The sequence below is a fragment of the Rattus norvegicus genome, chromosome 3 (genome assembly GCF_021556685.1).
Source record: "Rattus norvegicus strain SHRSP/BbbUtx chromosome 3, alternate assembly SHRSP_T2T, whole genome shotgun sequence".
NCBI classification, from domain to species: domain Eukaryota; kingdom Metazoa; phylum Chordata; class Mammalia; order Rodentia; family Muridae; genus Rattus; species Rattus norvegicus.
The window spans coordinates 155,600,484-155,620,300 of NC_141536.1; the positions used below are offsets into that span (position 1 = coordinate 155,600,484).

The 19,817-nt window shown below is 50.7% G+C and overlaps 1 protein-coding gene across 3 annotated transcripts in view; it reads right to left on the minus strand.

Moving 5' to 3' along the window:
- Window positions 1-2,507: 2,507 nt before the first annotated feature.
- Window positions 2,508-19,817, minus strand: part of Kcnb1 (potassium voltage-gated channel subfamily B member 1) — a 94,426-nt gene continuing 77,116 nt past the window's right edge. For 2 of the 3 annotated variants that reach the window (XM_087649779.1, NM_013186.3), the window contains 1 exon segment: window positions 2,508-12,789. In XM_087649779.1, coding sequence (XP_087505905.1) covers window positions 10,783-12,789 — 2,007 coding nt within the window. In that variant the 3' untranslated portion in view covers window positions 2,508-10,782. 3 annotated transcript variants of the gene reach the window in all.

Sequence of the window (19,817 nt, forward strand, 5' to 3'; positions counted from 1 at the left end):
AGAGAGTGCAGGTGCACAGAGAGAGAGAGAGTGCAGGTACACACAGAGAGAGTGCAGGTATACACACAGAGAGAGTGCAGGTGCACAGAGAGAGAGAGAGAGAGTGCAGGTGCACACACATAGAGAGTACAGGTGTACACATAGAGAGAGTGCAGGTGCACACAGAGAGTGCAGGTACACACACACAGAGAGTACAGGTGCACACAGAGAGAGTGCAGGTGCACACAGAGAGAGTACAGGTATACACATAGAGAGAGTGCAGGTGCACACACAGAGAGAGTACAGGTGTACACAGAGAGTGCAGGTGCACACACAGAGAGAGTACAGGTATACACAGAGAGTTCAGGTATACACAGAGAGAGTACAGGTGCACACAGAGAGAGTGCAGGTGCACACAGAGAGAGTGCAGGTGCACACAGAGAGTGCAGGTGCACACACAGAGAGAGTACAGGTATACACATAGAGAGAGTGCAGGTGCACACACAGAGAGAGTACAGGTGTACACATAGAGAGAGTGCAGGTGCACACAGAGAGAGTGCAGGTGCACACAGAAAGAGTGCAGGTGCACACAGAGAGCGTATATGCACACCACCCAAGCCCTGCTACTTCCAGTGTTTCACTGGGGGCTTTTAGTCAGCCCCAGGCAACTTCAGCAAGCTGGCTCTGCACAAACAGCTCTCCAGATTGCTGCTGGAGGCCATATGACTGGCAAGAGAGCCAGGTCTCCAAACAGGCCCTAAACTCAGGCCATGGGCATGGGCACACCCTGAGTGCTGAGCAGTGGGGCAATCACAGCAACATTGTCTTTTTTTTTCTTTTCTATTTTTCGGAGCTGGGGACCAAACCCAGGGCCTTGCGCTTGGTAGGCAAGCGCTCTACCACTGAGCTAAATCCCCAACCCCAACATTGTCTTTTTTAAGTGGGTCTTAAGTGTGTTCTTGGGCACAGCAGGAGAGGGGCCAGGGGCCAGACTGAGCCTGGTAGGGGCTCAGAGGGACAAAGGCGCTTCCAAATATCTGTGATCTGGCCAGGGCTGAGTTGGGCCTTTTTGTCCTTATGTTGTCTCTATCATCCCTTAGATTTTTGTTTTGTTTGTTTTGTAGACAAGGTTTCTCTCTCTATGTAGCCCTGGTTGTCCTGGAACTCACTCCGTAGACCAGGCTGGGTTCCTACTCAGAGATACATCTGCTTCTGCCTCACAAGTGCTGGGACTAAACGTGTATCACCATTAGTGGGGCTGAGTCCCTGGAAGAAGGAGAGTTCACTTGTTGAAGTTGATGTATTGTGACATCAGAGTCACCCAGGGAAAGCTGCTCCCGACCTTCAGTATCATAAAAACCCCAGGAGGGCTGGAGAGATGGCTCAGCGGTTAAGAGCACTGACTGCTCTTCCCGAGGTCCTGAGTTCAAATCCCAGCAACCACATGGTGGCTCACAACCATCTGTAATGGGATCCGATGTCCTCTTCTGGTATGTCTGAAGACAGCTACAGTGTACTTACATACATGAAATAAATAAAATCTTTAGAAAAAAAAACACAGAAGAACAAGTGCTTCAAGTTGCCAGGTGCTGGGGTAATCTGGTTCACAGTAGTTACAAATAAAAGGATATTCTTGACCTTGTTACTCGGGGCAGAGAGCCCAGTGCTGGTGGTTACTTCTGGTCCATAGTTCTGGTTAGTCTATAGCTATGGCTGGCATGTGACTGTGGTGAGTTAATGGTGTGACCAGCCTGCACACGAACCTCCATTGGCCATTACACGTAAACTGACTAGAAGTCATCACTAACACTTAAAAGCTGTCTAAAAAAAGCTTAAATGCTAATCTCTTGTAAAATATAGATTTCTGATTCTTTTTTCTCTCCTTCTACCATGTAGGCCTAATGGTCAAACTCAGGTCACCAAGCTTGGCCGCAAGTGCCTTTATTTGCTGAGCCATTTTGCCAGCTGCAACTTGCTGGTCCTTATAGGGTATGATGTTGGTATCCAGGTCCCAAGGAGATAAGAACCAGTGGAGAAGACAGCATGGTGGGCGTGTCTTCCAGCTGCCCACCCCACCCCCACCCCTTCCTTTACTCCCGGAATCCAGGTTGCTTTGCAAGTCTGTCAGCCTTTCCACCCTGTGTTAGTCTACTCCCTTCTTCTCTTCTGAAGAGACTGTTATTTTGTTTTGGGCTTCAGGAGACTGAGTCTCCTAGATCCCAGTTGCCTGGAGCTGCTGCTCCTGCTTCCACTCCTAGGAGTGCTGGGATGCACCATGTTACCTCCTCACTTGTGCATTCTTATGGGAAAGGGGCGCCCAGGTAAGTGGCTGTGAGAACCACATGGCTGGCACTGGGTAGTGATTCACGGACCCAGGCTTGTGGAACGGGGGTGGAAAGCCAGTTGCGTTTTCACGCACCCACTCTTAATGGACCTTCCAGGTCCCCAGACTCTCAGATCGAGACTTTCCTACACCCCAGCCCACCCGAGCCTTCCCCCCTCCCGGAAATAAGTCAAACACCACAGACTTGTTTTCTCCGTATCTTTTATTTGAACGCTGTAGACTTCATTAAGGGACCATTTGCTTGAAAATTCTTAAACATGTGAACTTTTTTTTTTTTACAAGACAGGACAGCAGCCGGAGGTCACACAAGGGTCACAAGTCCATCTCACCACATGCAGAAGATGACATTGGGGTTTGGTTGGTTTCCTTGTGTGTGCACTCTTGTGCACGTATGAGCACACGCACACCGATGTGCATTGTCACATGGACCGGAAGGGCTGATGAAGGTTGAACAGGACCCAGGAACACAACCCAAGAAGAGTGACTGAGGACCCTGGTGGATTATGGCTAATATGGTTGGCTTGGTCTCCTTGAAAGGTGGGGCAGTCAGAATGGCTTTGCTGGCAGAAGAACCCTGACCTTACATTGTGGGGTTCTGGGAGGGACAGAGAGTCTGGGCTGATGGGATTGGGGTGCTTGTCATTTTAAGGGGGCTTCTGGGCTCAGATGAAAGGAGGGACCATCGGTTCTTACAGTTCAGATAATGAGACCCGGTGATAGACACTGGCTCCTAGGTTCCTAGTCAAGTCCCATAAACCACCCCCTACCTTGGACCCTTGGCTTGGACTACTGGGTAGCCACTGTGGTCTCCATGTGACCTCCCTGGGAACTGAATTAGAACAAAGGAAGGAAGAATTAGAAAAGGAAGAAAGCCAGTGCTGGCCAGCCTCAGGGTTTGAGTAGATGATGACCCCATCAGCTTGAGGCTCCCAACATCAACCGTGGGCATTAGTGTGACTCCAAATAATATGGTCATAGAAGAGATGGCATTTGTGGGGACAGTTCAGACAAAGGGACACTTCCACTCTTTCCTTCCTGGCTAGCAACACCTCCAGTCAGGTGAGAATCCAGCACCGTCTGCCCAAGCACTTACCATACTCACATGCACTCACCCCAAAACACAGGCTGGATGACGACCGCTCTGTGCCAGCAGCACATTGGCAGAGGGCCATGAGCTCCTGGTGTAGGAAAAGGGGACTCCTTGTCCTTTAGCTTGGACTCAAGCCAAATGGGCCCAGAGAGAAAGAAGACAGCTGCCCTACCCTTCCTGTAGCCACATCTGGCTCTTGGATGCTCGATGGTCTTGGGCATTTCAAACCTTGGGGAAGCCTGGAGGCTGGAAGCTGTGCTGTTAAGATAGTCCTTGGTGGTCTCTTCTGTGGTGCAACCCTGTCTATCCAAACCAAATTTCACCCAGGGAGGCAGGAAGTGCCTGGGTTATATGTGTGTGGCTTGGAGCACATCTAAGTGGGACAGAATTGGGTGGCCCTACATTTCTCTCATTTACTCTGTAACTGGCAGCTGAGGTGTCATGGGAAACACCTCTGTGGACTGAGAATCTATAAACCAGTTTCTATTTAATTTAGTTTTAGAAGATAATGGTTCAGGCAATTCTGGCCTACTGGTCTACCTTGCCTTTCAAAACCACCAGCTCTGTGCTGAGTGGAGACAGACAGCATTCTCTTTGGAGATGGATGTGGAAGTGCAGGCTTTCCTCTTGGAAGCAGCTGAAGCCTTGTTTCCCTGATAAGGCTGGATTTTAATTACCTCTGCTGTCTTTATTTTTCTGGGTTTATTTCTTGGGCAGAGACCTTTGAAGATCTTGATTAGGTTTCTTTTTATTTAATAAGAAAAAAAAAACAGCCCTTTTGGAATGGCGCCATTTGGGATTGCTTGGGCAGTGGGTGGCTGGCTTGTGGGGAGATAGATCATTGAGTCCCTTTGAGGGCACAGGATATAGGGGGAGGGGCTGAAGCACCATGCGGTGGCCAACCACAGGTGAGACCTCAAGTTGGCCCTTTACTGGCCAGGGGAAGGGCGACGTGCATCTCTTCCCTAAAGTGGTCCTTGTTAGGCCGCTGGGAATGGGCTGGATAAATGCCTGACAGGGTCAGAAAAATAGCAAGAGCAGGCTTAGGATGCTGAGTCTTCTGCGGCAGCCTGTCTGCTGTGGCGCTTCCTGGGCTGGCCCGGCAATATAACCTGAGGTCCCAGTAGCTCTGCTCTAAGTCCTTGTCTATGAGGCTTGAACCTGGACCCAGAATGTTCAAGACACCTATGCAGATACCCACATGTGCATGAAGGCCATGGACACACACACACACACACACACACACACACACACACACACCCCAAGAAAGAATTGTTTTGAGCTTCCAGTCCCATTTTGTATTAATGCCAAGGCGTATTGGTGCATTCCCCAGCCTCCCAGGGAAAACCTGTGATACACTGGAGAGTCTAGATTCCCCTTACCCATCTTGCACTGTGATCTGAGAGCAGATAACCCACCCTGCTGAGAAAGGGCTTCATTGCTTTGAGCTGAAATGGACAACTCCTGTTGAGTGGCTACTTCTTTGGGCCAACTCCCCACCCATGCTCTCCCACTGGCTTTTAGATTTCTTCAGGACCTTGGCTGAGAGAGACAGATGTAGGGATAGCGATGGAGAGGAGGGCTCAAATGACTAACAGCCCCTTCCAAACTAGGTTCAAGTTACCTCTTGGAAATTTCAAGAGAAATTCTAGGACAAGGAGAGAAGGTAGGAGGGTACCCCGTCTTTCTTGGGAAGACAGCCAGTGTTTACTTATCTGGGCAGGAAACCTCAGAAACAAGATAGCAATTTTAAATTTTGTTCTTGTGCAAAAGTTGCACACATGCATATGTCACACACACACACACACACACACACACACACACACACACACAAAATCTTGTCTGTTTTATTTAGCTCTGGAACAAACCAGATTACCAGGAATTTTAGGGATGGGAAAAACGGATTAGAATCACATTCCGAATTAATACATTCAGGGGCTGGAGATGTAGCTCGGGGTTGAGCGCGCTTGTCTGATACAGCCAAGGCCCTAGTTAGGTCCCCAACACCACAAAACAGAACAAACCCAAGGGGAAGGAGGGAAAATCCAACCACCAGAATATTAAATTTGTGTTTAGGTAGCATCCTCTTGGGATTCTTTCACTGCCTGAGATGAGGCTGTTCTGGCTTGACTCAAATCTCTGGGGCTGGCAGAGCTCAGAGTCCAGAGCTGAGGCAGGTAGGTGACTGGTTGGGCATAGGAGGCAATCTGATTGGCTTTTCTTGTTGCCCTGTGTAAGTTGACGGTCGGCAAAGCCTTTTCACTCCATGTGGAGTCTGTCCACCACCTGTCCCTAGGCTCAAAATTGTTTCCGACGGATGTTCAGGACTGACCAAGGACTGGAGACTTGGAAAAGTAGAAGCTGGAAAAATACTGCCTCAAGTCTCTCATTGGCGCTGCTGAGAGGGGCTGGGTGGGGAGATCACAGCTTTGGGCTGTCAGTCCTCAGCGTTCAGCTACAAGGCTGTCTGGCCACTGGTTTTTGGTAAGACGGTGAGAAATGGTTATGGAGACACAGAATGTTCTTCTGAGGTTTGCTGGAGCCTGCATACACTCTGGTCCTTGGATCCAGTTGGTGGCCCTGGGAAGCAGGATGCTGGACTTGGGGACAGTCTGGCCAGGAGGGACTCAGGAATGTTCCTGAGCTCAGAGACAAGTTTGCTTGCAGGTAGGTCTTGATTCTAATATTTCTGGGAACCAGAAAGCCAGTCCTTTAAGACTTGGGGAGGGAAGGGTCTGAGCTCCCGGCAGCCCAGGTGCGAACCGCACCTGTCTTCACCTGGCTTGCTCCTGCGCACCTGGATTCTTAAGAGTGACAGCCAGGGAACTCAGACCTGATGAGGACAGACATGGAGCTGCTCTCCCAGGCCCCCATCACCCACCCATTTCCAGGGCCTCCGTCTGCCAGGATATCAAACCCCAGTCTTTCCCCATTTCTAGACAACTGGGATCCAACAGAAACAAACAGAACAAAACAAAACGAAAGAAGGGACAGTGGGAAGGAATGAGAGCGCAGAGAAGACCAGCTATGCAAATGAACAATAAGATCCCCAAGGTATTACTCTGTTACAAAAGAAATCAGACTCGATTGCCCTGTTATAAATATACTAAAAAATACATATATGTATATATTTTATCTGAACAAAAAAATAGACTACTCTTGAGATGTGCGGACATCCTAGGGTATAGAGGCTTCTAGAGCCAGAAAAATGGCAACGGAAAATGCGGAGGTAACTCTTATTTCCAGGTGTGGCCTGGGCTGGTTTGGGTGGCCCTGGCCTAGGACATGAAAGCCATTCAGGGTTTGTCAGATAAACAATAATAGGTTAGGAAATGCCTGAGGCTAGAGCATACTATTGTCCTTTTGGGGACCTCGGAGACCCCATCTTCTTCCTCTCAGATAGACCATACACAAAGTCTGCCCCCAAAGGACCATGTTCTAGAAGCTTTTCTGTGTGTCCTCCCCACTTTGATTCAGTGCAGCCTGTGGCTATTGTACATGAGACAAGTTGACAGAGAAATAAGGAAAAGAGATCTGTTTATATACCTATACTTATCTATCTATATAGAGAGACCTGGCTTTAGGGACCCTTGTCTGTGATGACCTTTAAATATCCCCTTGTTCATGGACTAGACATTCCAGCCATGACCAGAGTCAGACAAATATGTAATTATAAATATCGACAATACATTACAGTTGTACAGAAGAGGATGCTTCTGCGTCTTGTTTCCTCCTTAGGGATGTGGATCTTCTCAGGAGAAGGGACAGAGACAAGGCTGCAGCTACAGAACACAGAGGAGATGAGGAGAAGGTGAGAGAGACTCAGTAGGGAAAAACACAAAAACAAAAACTCGTATTCCCAGCCACTGTCAGGGTGAGTGGAGAGGGTTAAGGGTGGCTTCCTCATGACTTTGGTGTCTCCTCTCTCCTCGATAATACATCGTCTCTCCTCTTTTATTCTCTCTCTCTCTCTCTCTCTCTCTCTCTCTCTCTCTCTCTCTCTCTCTCTCTCCCATCTAAATGTGCTTAAGGTAGAATCCCAGAGAGAGGTCTGTCGCCCCAGACCTGTTGCTCTGGAGGCATCCAAAAATGAGAAGGCAAAAGAACTGGGTTGTCCTCACCTTGTCCACAGTAAGGCTTTCCCAGCTTGATGGGTGCTCTGACGCCTGGCCTTTTCTGATGGTGTGATTGGTGCTGGAACTCAGGTTCAGCTGGCTTCTTGATGGTCCTGTGGACTTCATAACTGGACCGTTAGATCTCCACCTCCAGTTCCCACTGTCATTTGGGTACCTTACTTCCTTTTGCTCTGGTTGGGTCAGATCAGTTGGACCACCAAGTTCAAGCGGCCTCTGCCTCCATACCCTGGCTCTTTTCTTCACGGCTGAGACCCATCTTTCGGATTCAGCTTCATCTTGGCAACTCAAGGTTTCCCAGTGCGTGTAGACACACATACCCGGGTCAGGTACACGCGGCATGAGACTCTATGTTCCTTTTTAGCAGATGGAGGGTTGGTAGGAAAATTTATAGTATTCTAACTTGAGTTACACACGGTGGGGGGGGGGGAGCTGTATTTCCACAGTACATACAATTATAAGTGAAGGAAAGAAAAAGCCAAACAAAAACCGAAACGGAAAACTTTTATGGATCGTCTACACTGCTATGATGGTTGTCTCCATAGGAATTCTGTCGGACTCTGCCCGTGCAGCTAGGAAGGGTATTATTCTGAATTCATCATTTTCTCTGCATAATGCTACTTGAAGGTCAGACAAAACACAAGAGGGAGGGATAGCCAGGTCCTACACAAGGCAGAAGGGGCCTTTGGTTACAAGGAAAGTCGCACCAAGTGGTTCTTAAAAAAGAAAGCAATCATTTCTACACTGTACACCCGCCACCGGCTTAACCAACCAATGAAATGCCTTGGTTTTAAAGAAGGGGGAGGGGCGATAACTTCCTTCTGGCTATATATGGCTATGTTAAGACGCGTTTACTTCCTGATATGTAAAATAGAAGACTATATCATCAGTAGGAGTTTTTACAGATAGCTCTAAAAATATCTGAGTCGGAAATCACAACTATTTACTTTTTTATCAAAAAAGCATTTGTTTGTTTCCCTGAATTTTCACATTTGTGCTGATGGGTGATTGATGGGCAACACAAAAGACAGACATGGGAGATGGTCAGCGGAAAGGTCCCACGGTCACGGTCATGGTCACGGCAACAGGCCCCCAGCACCAGGCTGAGCTCAGCAGGGGGCCATGGAGGCCCACGCCCTGCTTCCTGCCTCCAGGATGCTGCTGGTACAGGTGACCAGGCGAGCTCTCAGCCCCTTTGCTTCTGCTCTGAGAAAGCTCTGAGGACGGATAATGAGGCAGAGCCAACGTCTCATCTTCTTCATTAACACAGCCAAGTCCCAAGCTGTGCTCACTGGAGGGAGGGGGGCCCAGGTCTTTGGAGATGCTGAGAAATGTCATGAACTGTAGAAAACGCGCTGTTTAAGGGTGGTGGTCTGAGCTTTGAGCATCTGTAACAGGTGGCCTGGCCTCAGCCGTGGAAACAAGAGAAGAAGGCAGAACATCGTGATGTGCATGTGCTGACGGGTGGATCATGCCATCGAACTACCGGGCCGACCAGCCACACATGATACTGAGGTCAGGTGACATTACTGCCATCGCCCATCACTGTTCTGAGGACAGGGAGGAGGACACTACAGCATTCGGGACATTACCCACTCACACCATCATAAGAAAACCACAGTGCCCTGTTGTACCACAGACAGGCTGACCAACGACATCGCCATAACGAGAGCATCGCGCAGACTGGTGTCACTGAGCGAGGGGCCAACAATACTGTGCCACTGGGTCACAGGCAGGCGGGACAACGCCAGGTCAACACTTGAACAGGAAGACTGACACCAGGAAGTACACGGGAACCTCAAGGGATACACGTGGGTGCTTATTGCTTTTGGCTGTGCCGTCTGCCTAGATGGCTGTAGGAAGGAGCGTCGGGCTTTCGGGACAGACAGTAACATAGAACACACAATGGCCGGTTGACAAGAAAGAGTGGTACGACACCCGACACCTAACTCTTTCTGCGCCCATTTGAGACGTCTGTGTCTCTTATATGCAGGACTTTAAGAGAGCCCTGCCCCGAGAGCTGAGGACCTCTCCTGTCCCATGAGGGATGAGGGGGGTCACAGAAAAGCCCCGGACTCTGGTGTGGTAACGGCAGACCCACTGTGGCCAGAAATGGGCACAAGTAATACCCCAAGTGCCAGCATGCGGCCCACGGGAAATAGTGCTTGTTTTAAAGTGCGAGATCTTGACACTGTCCCTGGTAGAACCTAGATTAGAAAAACATAAAGTGCTTTTTTTTATTAACTTGTTAGTATTTTTTAGCTCGAATACCACAGGAAACAAAAAACAAAACAAAACAACCCCCCCAAAAAAAACAACAAAAGAAAATTGAAAATCAAACAAACGAACAAACAAAAAAAAAGAACTTCCTCTCAGAGTAGGTGTGTTTCCCCGCTACAGCAGAAAGTACTCACAACTCTGCACAGGGCAGTTCAGTGAAGGATTTTTTTTCCTTTTCTTTTTTTTTTTTCATGTAGAAAATGAAATTTATTATTTTTTAATGTTGCTTTTCAGTCACACACAGTCTCCTTAAATAATCTATCTCGTTTGCATATTTGACGCCTGCGTATCTTTTCAGTCCATACGAGCGTTGTTTGGAACCCACGTTCCTGTGCCAGCCCTGGCTGCGTGCCAACCGTCGGAACACTTCCTGGATGGCCAGGTGGGCAGAAAGAATTGAGTCTAAATTGTCAGCTCACCCCGACAGAGTCTCCGAATAAAGCCCCAGGGACCACAGAATACTGAATCATTTGAGCCACTTGCTTATGTAAGCATCACAATGCCCTAGGAGTGTGGCTGACGGAGCAGAGAATCCCTCATGATCAAGGGTCCTCTGCACCCTCCTAACAGGAGACCGACACCCAGTACTTCTTGGGCAGCCCACTCTTTCACTAGCAACCCCTCGCTCCAACACCCATCTCAGCTGAAGCCTTGAGAGATGGTGATGGTGTATCCAGAGGCTGAGAGAGCCTCCAGACGAGACTAGGAGTGTGTGTCCTAGGCTAGGTCTTAGTGGTGGCTGTCAGCTCTGCTCCGGCCATCTCAGGAAGATGTTGTTAGGTGTGGTCCCCGTGGCTAGTTAGTGTCCACAGATTGGTCATGGCTCTCGGGGTCTCTCCTCTTGCTGGGGCTCTGTGGTGGTGGGGGCCTTGGAGTTCATGCAGAACTCAGTGGCAGGCAAGCCAAGCATCCCTCCTCCTTGATTTCTCCTGCAGATGCCCTCTGTGGTAGGGAGCTCAGATACTCTGATCCCTAGTGCTCCCGTGTGCTCCTCCCCCAGGCAGCATGTGCACATCCGGGGGGGTATGGTTCTCCAGCTTGCATTTCTCTTGAGCCCCAGGGCCTTTTCCAGTCAACCCTTCTGAGGAGTAGACACAGTTCGGCCTTAAGAACTTAGGGGAGGTGGGCAAGGGGGAGCTCTCGAAGTGGTTCTTCTCCGTTCTAGCTCCAGTGCTGAACTTGGGACTGGTACTCCCGTGGAGACTTTTGGGAGGGCTGGAGTCCACGCTGTAGAGCAGCTGACCCTCGTCATCTGTGTCGGTGTCTATGTAATGGTGGACTCCCGCCTCGAAGTTGAATGCTATTGCTGTGTGTTTCTCAGGGGAGCGAGGGGGCGTCCTGGCACTTGCTGTGGTGTAGATGGAGGACTCTGGGCTCAGCACGGGCTTGTCTAAGAGGGAGGCACACTCCAGTCCCGCAACTGCAGCCGCTGCCCCTCCTCTGTTCCTAAGAGGATCGTGATACAAGCCCAGGGAGGGCAGCAGCGGGGTGGGGTCGCCCTCCACGAAGTTGACCTTGAGCGCTCGCAGCTTCAAGGGGTTGTTGGTCTTCATGGAACTCCTGGGACTCTCCACGAAGAAACCAGAGCGGCTGGTCTCAGGAATGGGGTTGGTCTCCGTGAGCCTCCCGCCGCTGGCACCCAGAGCCCCCCGCCAGCCCACCTCCGGGGCTGTGCTGCTCCCAGCCTTGCTGGAGAGGGATGCCAGAGGACTGTGGGAGAATCTGGTGGCTTCAGGGAAGTCCGTGGCACAGCTGATGAAGCTGTCAATGCTGGACATGCTCCGCATGTCGATGACGCCCTCCGTGCGTGCGGGCAGAGGGGCCACGGGGCTGGGCATGCTGCTCATCTCCAGCTCCTCTGGAGGCTTGCTCTGCGGGGCCATCTCCTTGGTGTTGAGGATGGGCTGGGACTGTGTCTTGGCCATCTTACTGTACATGTCTTCCAGCTGCTGGACGTTCAAGTGCTGTGGACTAGACGAGGACCTGGCCTTTTCGGGGGATCCCTGCTCCTTGGTTTCAAAGGACTTACTGGAGCTGGTCTCGGAGAGTGCCCTCTTGGTCCATTTCCACTTGTTGGGGGACAGGTGGTTATCTTGCACTTTATCCTTCTTAGCTATGCTCTCGCCATTTTTCTCCACCACGATGTCCATCATCTCGATGCTCCGGGCGAAGGCGTCCTTCATGTTCATGGACACGATGCTGCCATTCCTCTTGGCTCTCTCCAGAGCCTCCCTCCGCTTGATGGCTTTCTCCTGGCGCTTCTGCTCCTTGTAGAACTCGGAGAAGTTATTGACGATGATGGGGATGGGGAGAGCAATCACCAGGACCCCGGCAATGCAACAGAGCCCCCCCACGATTTTCCCCAGGAGAGTCTTCGGGTAGATGTCTCCATAGCCAACAGTTGTCATGGTGATGGTAGCCCACCAGAAAGAGGCGGGGATGCTTTTGAACTTGGTGTCGTCCTCATCCTTCTCCGCGAAGAAGACCAGGCTGGAGAAGATCATGATGCCCATCGCGAGGAAGAGGATGAGCAGGCCCAGCTCGTTGTAGCTTCTGCGCAGGGTGAAGCCCAAGGACTGCAGGCCAGTGGAGTGACGGGCCAGCTTCAGGATCCGAAGGATGCGCATGATGCGAAAGATCTGGACCACGCGGCGCACGTTCTGGAACTGCAGCACGCTCTTGTTGGATTCTGTGAGGAAGATGGTGACGTAGTAGGGCAGGATGGCCAGTAGGTCAATGGCGTTGAGGGGGCCCTTGAAGAACTTCCATTTCTTGGGGGAGGACAGGAACCTCAGCAAGTACTCCATGGTGAACCATGCGATGCACACCGCCTCCACGTGCGCCAGCTGCGGGTTATCCGTGCTCTGGCCGAACTCGTCTAGGCTCTGCAGCTCAGGCAGCGTGTTGAGTGACAGAGCGATGGTGGACAGGACGATGAACATGATCGAGATGATGGCCAGGATCTGCGGGGAGAAGAGAGGGCTCGGTCAGCACCCAGCACAGCATGACAGCATGGCCCTCACACACACACATATACGTACACACACACACGCACGCACACACGCGCACACGCACACACGTGCACGCGGTCATCTCAGCCTTCTCCCGGCTCTCCAGGGACTTCATGGCTGACCGAGTTTACAGAAGGTAAGGTCGTCTGTAAACCCGTTTATGACACATGTGGAAAACCCAAGCTAGAAAATTGAGAACCGTTTCAAGCTTGCCAAGCAGGTAGACCAGACCTTCTCTACAAAGGCACAGGAAGTTAAAAGTGTTGCCTGGTGCTACTTTGTTGCAGCCCATGCAGCCCTGCAGCGGCAGCCTGGACAAAATAAGGAATGGCTGTGGCTACCTCTCAATAAAATGTTATTTATAAAAAGGTCAGGGGTGGGGGGCAGAGGTGACGTAGTTCTGGGGCGCAGTGCTGATGCTCAGGGCTGAGCTGACCAACTTCCACCCTGTGGTGTGTCTCGCTGTCCTTTTGGTTTTTGCAGACAGGGTCTCACCTTGCCACCTAGGCTGGCCTCTCCATCCTGACTCTCCTGCCTCTGCCTCCCAAGTTCTGGGATTTTATGGGTGACACCACACACAGCTTGTATCTCACCGTTAGATCAACTCTCCTCAATGTTATTCCTGTCAGGAACTCAAGGCCGGCTTGCCCTTTATGAGATCCCACCTCCCTAACCCCCCACATCAAAGGAAGTGTCAATAGCTCAGCTGAATGGGGAGAAACTCAGCAGTGAGGAGTCGGAGAAGTGGCTCAGTGGTTAAAAGCACTGGCTGTGGGGCTGGGGATTTAGCTCAGTGGTAGAGCACTTACCTGGGAAGCGCAAGGCCCTGGGTTCGGTCCCCAGCTCCGAAAAAAAGAACCAAAAAAAAAAAAAAAAAAAAAAAAAAGCACTGGCTGTTCTTCCCAGAAGACCTGGTTTGGGTCCCAGCACACACAACTGTCTGTAACTCCTTTTTTTCAGGGGACCAGAGCCCTCTTCTGGCCGCACACATGCGGTGCACAGACATACACGCAGGCAAAACACTTAACCACATAAGATAAATGAATAAAAAAAAAAAAAAGATACAGCTGAGCCATGACTTGGACCCAAGTTCTTCTGATCCCTCAGCACGTGCTCTTAAGTGTGTTAAAAGTCACATGCGGGATGGGGTTTCTAGAGAGACAGCTCAGCGCTTAAGAGCACTTGCGGGGTTGGGGATTTAGCTCAGAGGTAGAGCGCTTGCCTAGCGAGCGCAAGGCCCTGGGTTCGGTCCCCAGCTCCGAAAAAAAGAAAAAAGAAGGGGCTGGGGATTTAGCTCAGTGGTAGAGTGCTTACCTAGGAAGCGCAAGGCCCTGGGTTCGGTCCCCAGCTCCGAAAAAAAGAACCAAAAAAAAAAAAAAAAAAAGAAAAAGAAAAAAAAAAGAGCACTTGCTGTTTCTCCAGAAGACTGGAGTTAGATTCCCAGCACCCTAACCGTTTGTAGCTCTAGTTCCAGGGGATCTGATAATGTCTACATAACACCCACACACAACACACACACCTACACATAACTAAAAATAATAAATATGAATCTGAAAAATGTGAGATGGCTCAGCGGTTAAGAGCACTGACTGCTCTTCCAGAGGTCATGAGTTCAAATCCCAGCAACCACATGGTGGCTCACAACCATCTGTAATGGGATCTGATCTGATGTGCTCTTCTGGTGTGTCTGAAGTCAGCTACAGTGTACTCACATATATAAAAATAAATAAATAAATAAATAAATAAATAAATAAAATGCGAGATGAGCACTAAGAGTCGTTTGCTGACAACGAGAATCTGGAATGAGATCTTACGGTTCGCTTTCCCGCAGGCACAGATGTCCTGCATGTGTCTCAGGAACTGGAGGGAAGTGCAAACATTTGGGCTCAAGGGCCTCTGCTTTGCCAGTTTTACCAACTAGTCCCTTGGGTCAAGACGAGAGCTTTAGGCTGGTGAGAGGGCTCAGTGGGTAAAGATGCTGTCACACAAGCCTGGGGACCCGAGTTCGCTCCCTGACACCCACATGAAGGTAGAAGGAGAGAACGGACTCCGAGAGTTGTCCTCTGAACACTATGACACATATTTTCACTCGTGTGTGTGTGTGCACACGTACATATACACACGCATACAGATTATGACCATACAAGAGAATTGGCCAAGAGAAGGGGCTTGGTGAATATTTGTTGAGATTAATGAATCCATCTGCAAACAGATATAATGAATGGTTTCAGGGTTCTTTCTGTAAAACTATGAATCTATGCTGGGCAGTGGTGGCGGCTCACGCCTTCAATCCCAGCACTCGGGAGACAGAGGCAGACAGATCTCTGTGAATTCAAGGCCAGCCTGATCTACAAAGTGAGTTCCAGGACAGCCAGGGCTACACAGAGAAAAAAAAATCCAGCATCATCAATTTCTGCTTAATACAGTTCCAGGATTCTCAGGACAAAACTGAAACCCTTAGCCTGTCTGTCTGTCTGTCTGTCTGTCTGTCTGTCTGTCTGTCTGTCTGTCTGTCGAGATGCCTGTAAAGTCTCCTTGGCTGCCCTTCCTTCTGCCACTGCCTGGGGGTGGGGACGCTCATAGCTTTATGTTCTTGCCTGTTGCTGACTGGATTTCAGGTGGGCAGGAAATTCAGGCTCAGTCAACCCATCCTAGAAAAGCTGTTCTCAGAAGTCCAGGTAGCGAATAGCTTGAGGGAGGGTGAGAATTAACTGGTCACCCTGTCAATCTGTCCGAACTGTCTGTACCTCCTGAGTTGTAGGAGAAGGGAGGCCATGAAAGTTCAGAGAGGGGGCCAGGGAGGGGACTCAGCTGGCAACAGAGCTGGCCTAGCATGAGGGAGGCTGTGGTTTCCAGTCAAGTGAACCAGAGGCGATGGTAAACACCTGTGATACCAGCACCGTGAAAGTTGGGGCAGGAGGGTCAGGAGTTCAAGGTGACACATCGTGAATTTGAGGTCATCCAAGAGGGCTGACCCTTAGCCTTTCTGTGTACTCTGCTCAGGCTCAGGGAGCACCATCCAATTCAGTAAGCTGAGTGCCAAGCCAGGAACGAGAGCTCATCCTGGCCTTGCGCTTGCTGTGCTGTGAACTTGAACGACGGCCTGCAGACAGGTGTGCCAGCCTCCTCCCATCAGCCGGCTTTCCTGCAGCTGTCTGCACAGAGCACCAAACAAAGCCTGTTTCCGTCAGCCCAACACCAAACTGTGCATGTCCCCCTGTTACTGACACCGTTCTGCAAAAAACATTCACACTCACCTTTATTTCAGCCACATTCTACAGTGACACGTCATCCTACCCGTTCTGCCTGCCCAGTGACCAGTGTATTAATATCAAGATAAACTTCGATGTCACTCTCCATGAACAGCTGTGCATGGCTCTGCCACCCTTGGCCTTGGAGACTGGCCCCTTCCCCGACTCAGTGTCCTTGTTTGTACCACGAGGCTACTTCCTAGGGTGGATCTTAGCAACTTCTTGGAAGTGTTTGGTTTCTATAGCCCACAGAAGGAGTGCCACTGGCAACATCAGATAGGCAGAGGACAGGGGTACCACCCAACATCCTGCAATGTACAAGGTGACCCCTAGAAACACCACTATCCAGGCTAAGGTGGCGAGACTCTGGGGCGCGCACATGGTAGCCCCTTGCAAGTTCTAGAGCAGGGACCTGTGTTATCTTTAGCACAGGCTGGGCACACAGAACTTGGGTGGTACAGACACAGGCCTTAAGTTGAATCCTGTTGGCACCTGCTCCCATCTCTGATTCCAACAGGAATGGATCTTGGGCATGGGGGATGTCTGTCCCTTTAAGAGCTGGGAGACTCTGTCTCCTCGGAGACTGGCAGGGTGTAGCTGGCACCTGCTCCTATTTCTAACCGCAGACAACTCTGGGCAGACCCGCAGAGTGCATAAATAGTCTGTGACAAGAAATGAGTTGTAGACCTGGCTATCACACGTTGGCGGGGTCAAGGGTCGTTGACAGGAGTGACTTACAGACCTGGCCATTGGCAACCCCATGGCTTGTTACCCCAAGGCTGTAGCTGTGTCCCTGTGCATCCGGGGCCTCCGAGTGCCAGTCTGGATCTTAGGCAGTCATTCATGTGTGTGTGTGTGCGTGCATGTGCGCATGTGTCTGCCATTGTGGGAGGGGAGAGCCCGAGATAGCAGCCCCTCTCCGTGAATCCTCATTGTATGTCTAGGAGCGTATGTGTCCAGGCAGCTCGGGGACTCCCCTAATCTCACGACAAGGTTTGTTTCATCAAAGCCCTCAAAGCCCTCAGCGTCAGGGCCACTCTTCCTGCCTCGGGAACTTCCAAATGTTAGCTAAGCCCTCTGTGGCTTGGCTTCCTACCTCAGCAGGCTGGCCATCACGGCAAGACTGAGGTAGAAGGCCTTTAGTCCGTGTGGCGCGATTGCCCCTAACTCACAGCTCCCGTTTCTCCTTAGCTTGTTTGTTTATAATTTGGTTGGGGACCTGGGTTCGAGTCTTAGTGACTTTATTCCTTGGCTATGTGTGGCCCTGGACAAGCAAGCTACTTTCCCTCTTAGAGCCTCCAATTCTTTATCTGTTGAACGGGGTGGAATTAACGGAGCACTTGCCTGTGATGGTCACCTGGTCATTAGGTCATTATCCAGGTAACCTATAGCTAACCCCTGCAAGCTTCATATGACTCTTAGGTTATGTGTACAGGTCCTGGGATGGGTGGCTAGTTATCACACAAGGTCCTTCTGGTCCTGGGTCAGGTCCAGAAAAGTCCCTGCTTTCTTGGGATTAGAGCCTCACTGGGTCAGGGTGGGACTCCAGGCTCCAGACTCAGAGGCAGGAGCCAGCCTAGGGGACCTGTGCCCACATTCTCTTCCCATGAGGAGGTCCCAGGAGTGTCCTGAGTGTGCCAGACAGTAGAGGGACAGCAGAGGGATTCAGGGCTGCCTGGATCAGGTCTTCTTTAACTGCTCTGGCCCAGGGACAGTTCCCACAGTTGATGCCACCTCCCCGCCCCTTCTCTGTCCTTCCAATATGGAGGACAAGACATCAAGTGTCCAAATAGCATAGGCCTCAGGTGCAGCAGAGAAAGGAGAGGCCACCGTCACTTGGCCCCCTGTGGTCAGCAGAGACACAAGGGTCCTTGGCAAATTACTTAGGACATTTGGGGCTCACCAGTTGCTTCTCCTACCTGTCTCTAAGAGCTGTTGCTTCTAAGTGCTGCAGAGAGCAACAACTAGAATTCCACCAAGCTATGATCAGACAAACCAAAGATGGTCCTCTCAGGCTCAGAGGGCTCAGGAAACGCCGTGAAGGTGATGTGAGGTGACAGAGAGAAACGCCATTCTTTCCCTCCCTCCCTCCCTCCTTTCCTTTCTTTTTCGAGACAGGTTTCACTATGTAGGCCTGGTTGTCCTGGAACTCACTTCGTAGACCAGGCTGGCCTTGAACTCACAGAAATCTGAGGCTGCCTCTGCCTCCCGAATGCTGGGATTAAAGGCGTGCACCACCACTACCACCACCACCCGTCCGTTAGACTCAATACAAGCATTATGACCATGACCTCACATCACTGGCAGTTACCTGCACTGGGCCCACACAAGACCAGCCCTAACAACCAGTCCAGAGGTGGAAGGGACTCACTAGGCCCCAACCTTTACCTCTGAGCTACTGGTTACTGATAGGTCCTAGGAGGGCGGGGACCATGGTCTTCCCTTGTGTGCCCAATGCTGATCCCAGCAAGCTCCAAGGAACGGCTCCTAGGCCACAGTCACGCAGACTGCCTTGTTTAATTTCAATGGGTCGTAAAACAAGATAGAGTTATGAACTATGTATTACGAGAGAGATGTGTGGTGTGGGCCGGGGGTGGGGACGAGGGTGATCAGTATTTAAAGTGAGCGTAATTGGAAATGTTAACAAACAATAATTTAAAAAATTCAAAAACATCATTGAATTGTACACGAGAAGTGGGTAAATCATGACATGTAAAGCAAGCGTCAGTAAAGATAAGGAGTCATTTTCTGCCAAGGACGCCCCATTGCTTCAAGTCCCCATGACCTCAGGAGTGTCATAGACAGGGTCCCATTACGGGACACAAACTCAGGATCCTCCTGCCTTGCTCTCCTGGGAGTGGAGATCACAGGTGGCTGTGAACCCAGTTGCTAGCTAAGGGGTTGCCACTTGCAAGTGGAGTTCTGGAAACCTCTGCCCATCGTCGCTGAATCCTAAGTAAGGTAGCATCATCGGAAAACGGAGGTTGAGGCAAAGACACCTGATTCAGCCAAGGAGCACCGGACCCGTCTCCCTCATGGTGTTCCCAGCTTTGACTCTCAGGGAGCAAACTGGAGCCTCGTGGCCCTCAGCTTCATGCACCCACTCTGCCTGGCACTGATTCAGGAGCTGGGGATACCAGTGACCCTGTCGGAGAAAGACAACAGAGGACCTGCTTCCCTCTGGTGATGCTCCTGAGGTCACAGGGACTAAAAGCAAGGGGATGTCTTTTGCAGAAAATGATTCCTTATCCCACGTTTGTTGGCGCTTGCTTTGCAATATCACAATGCTTTTTCACACTGTCATCTGTTAGCATTTGAGATCCGCTCTCTTGGTGGATCTGGGATGGGGTCTCAGGCCATGGGGCTCCCCAAGAAGTGCTCAAGGACACAAGAAGGGGTTCCTTTTATGGTCCTTCCGCTTCCTGGGTTTTAGGGGGGCCCAGGGGGATTACATCAGGGAGTTTTAATTGGAAGGGTCACTGTGGCAAATCCGATTAAGGGATTGGGAGCAGCTTGAGGAACTGTCTCCTCTCTGCCTGCTGCAAGGGCTGGGGTGGGGGTGGGGGTGGCAGGGGATGCTGGTGGGCACCTGGGCCTGAGCGAGAGAAGCCATCGTAAGAGGACAGGTGTGTAGGACATATCTCAGGGACATCCAGACAGGCAGAGCCTGGATTCATTTTCCTCAGTTGCCCATGTTTCAAGTTGGGAGTTTTTGTTTATTGGTTGGTT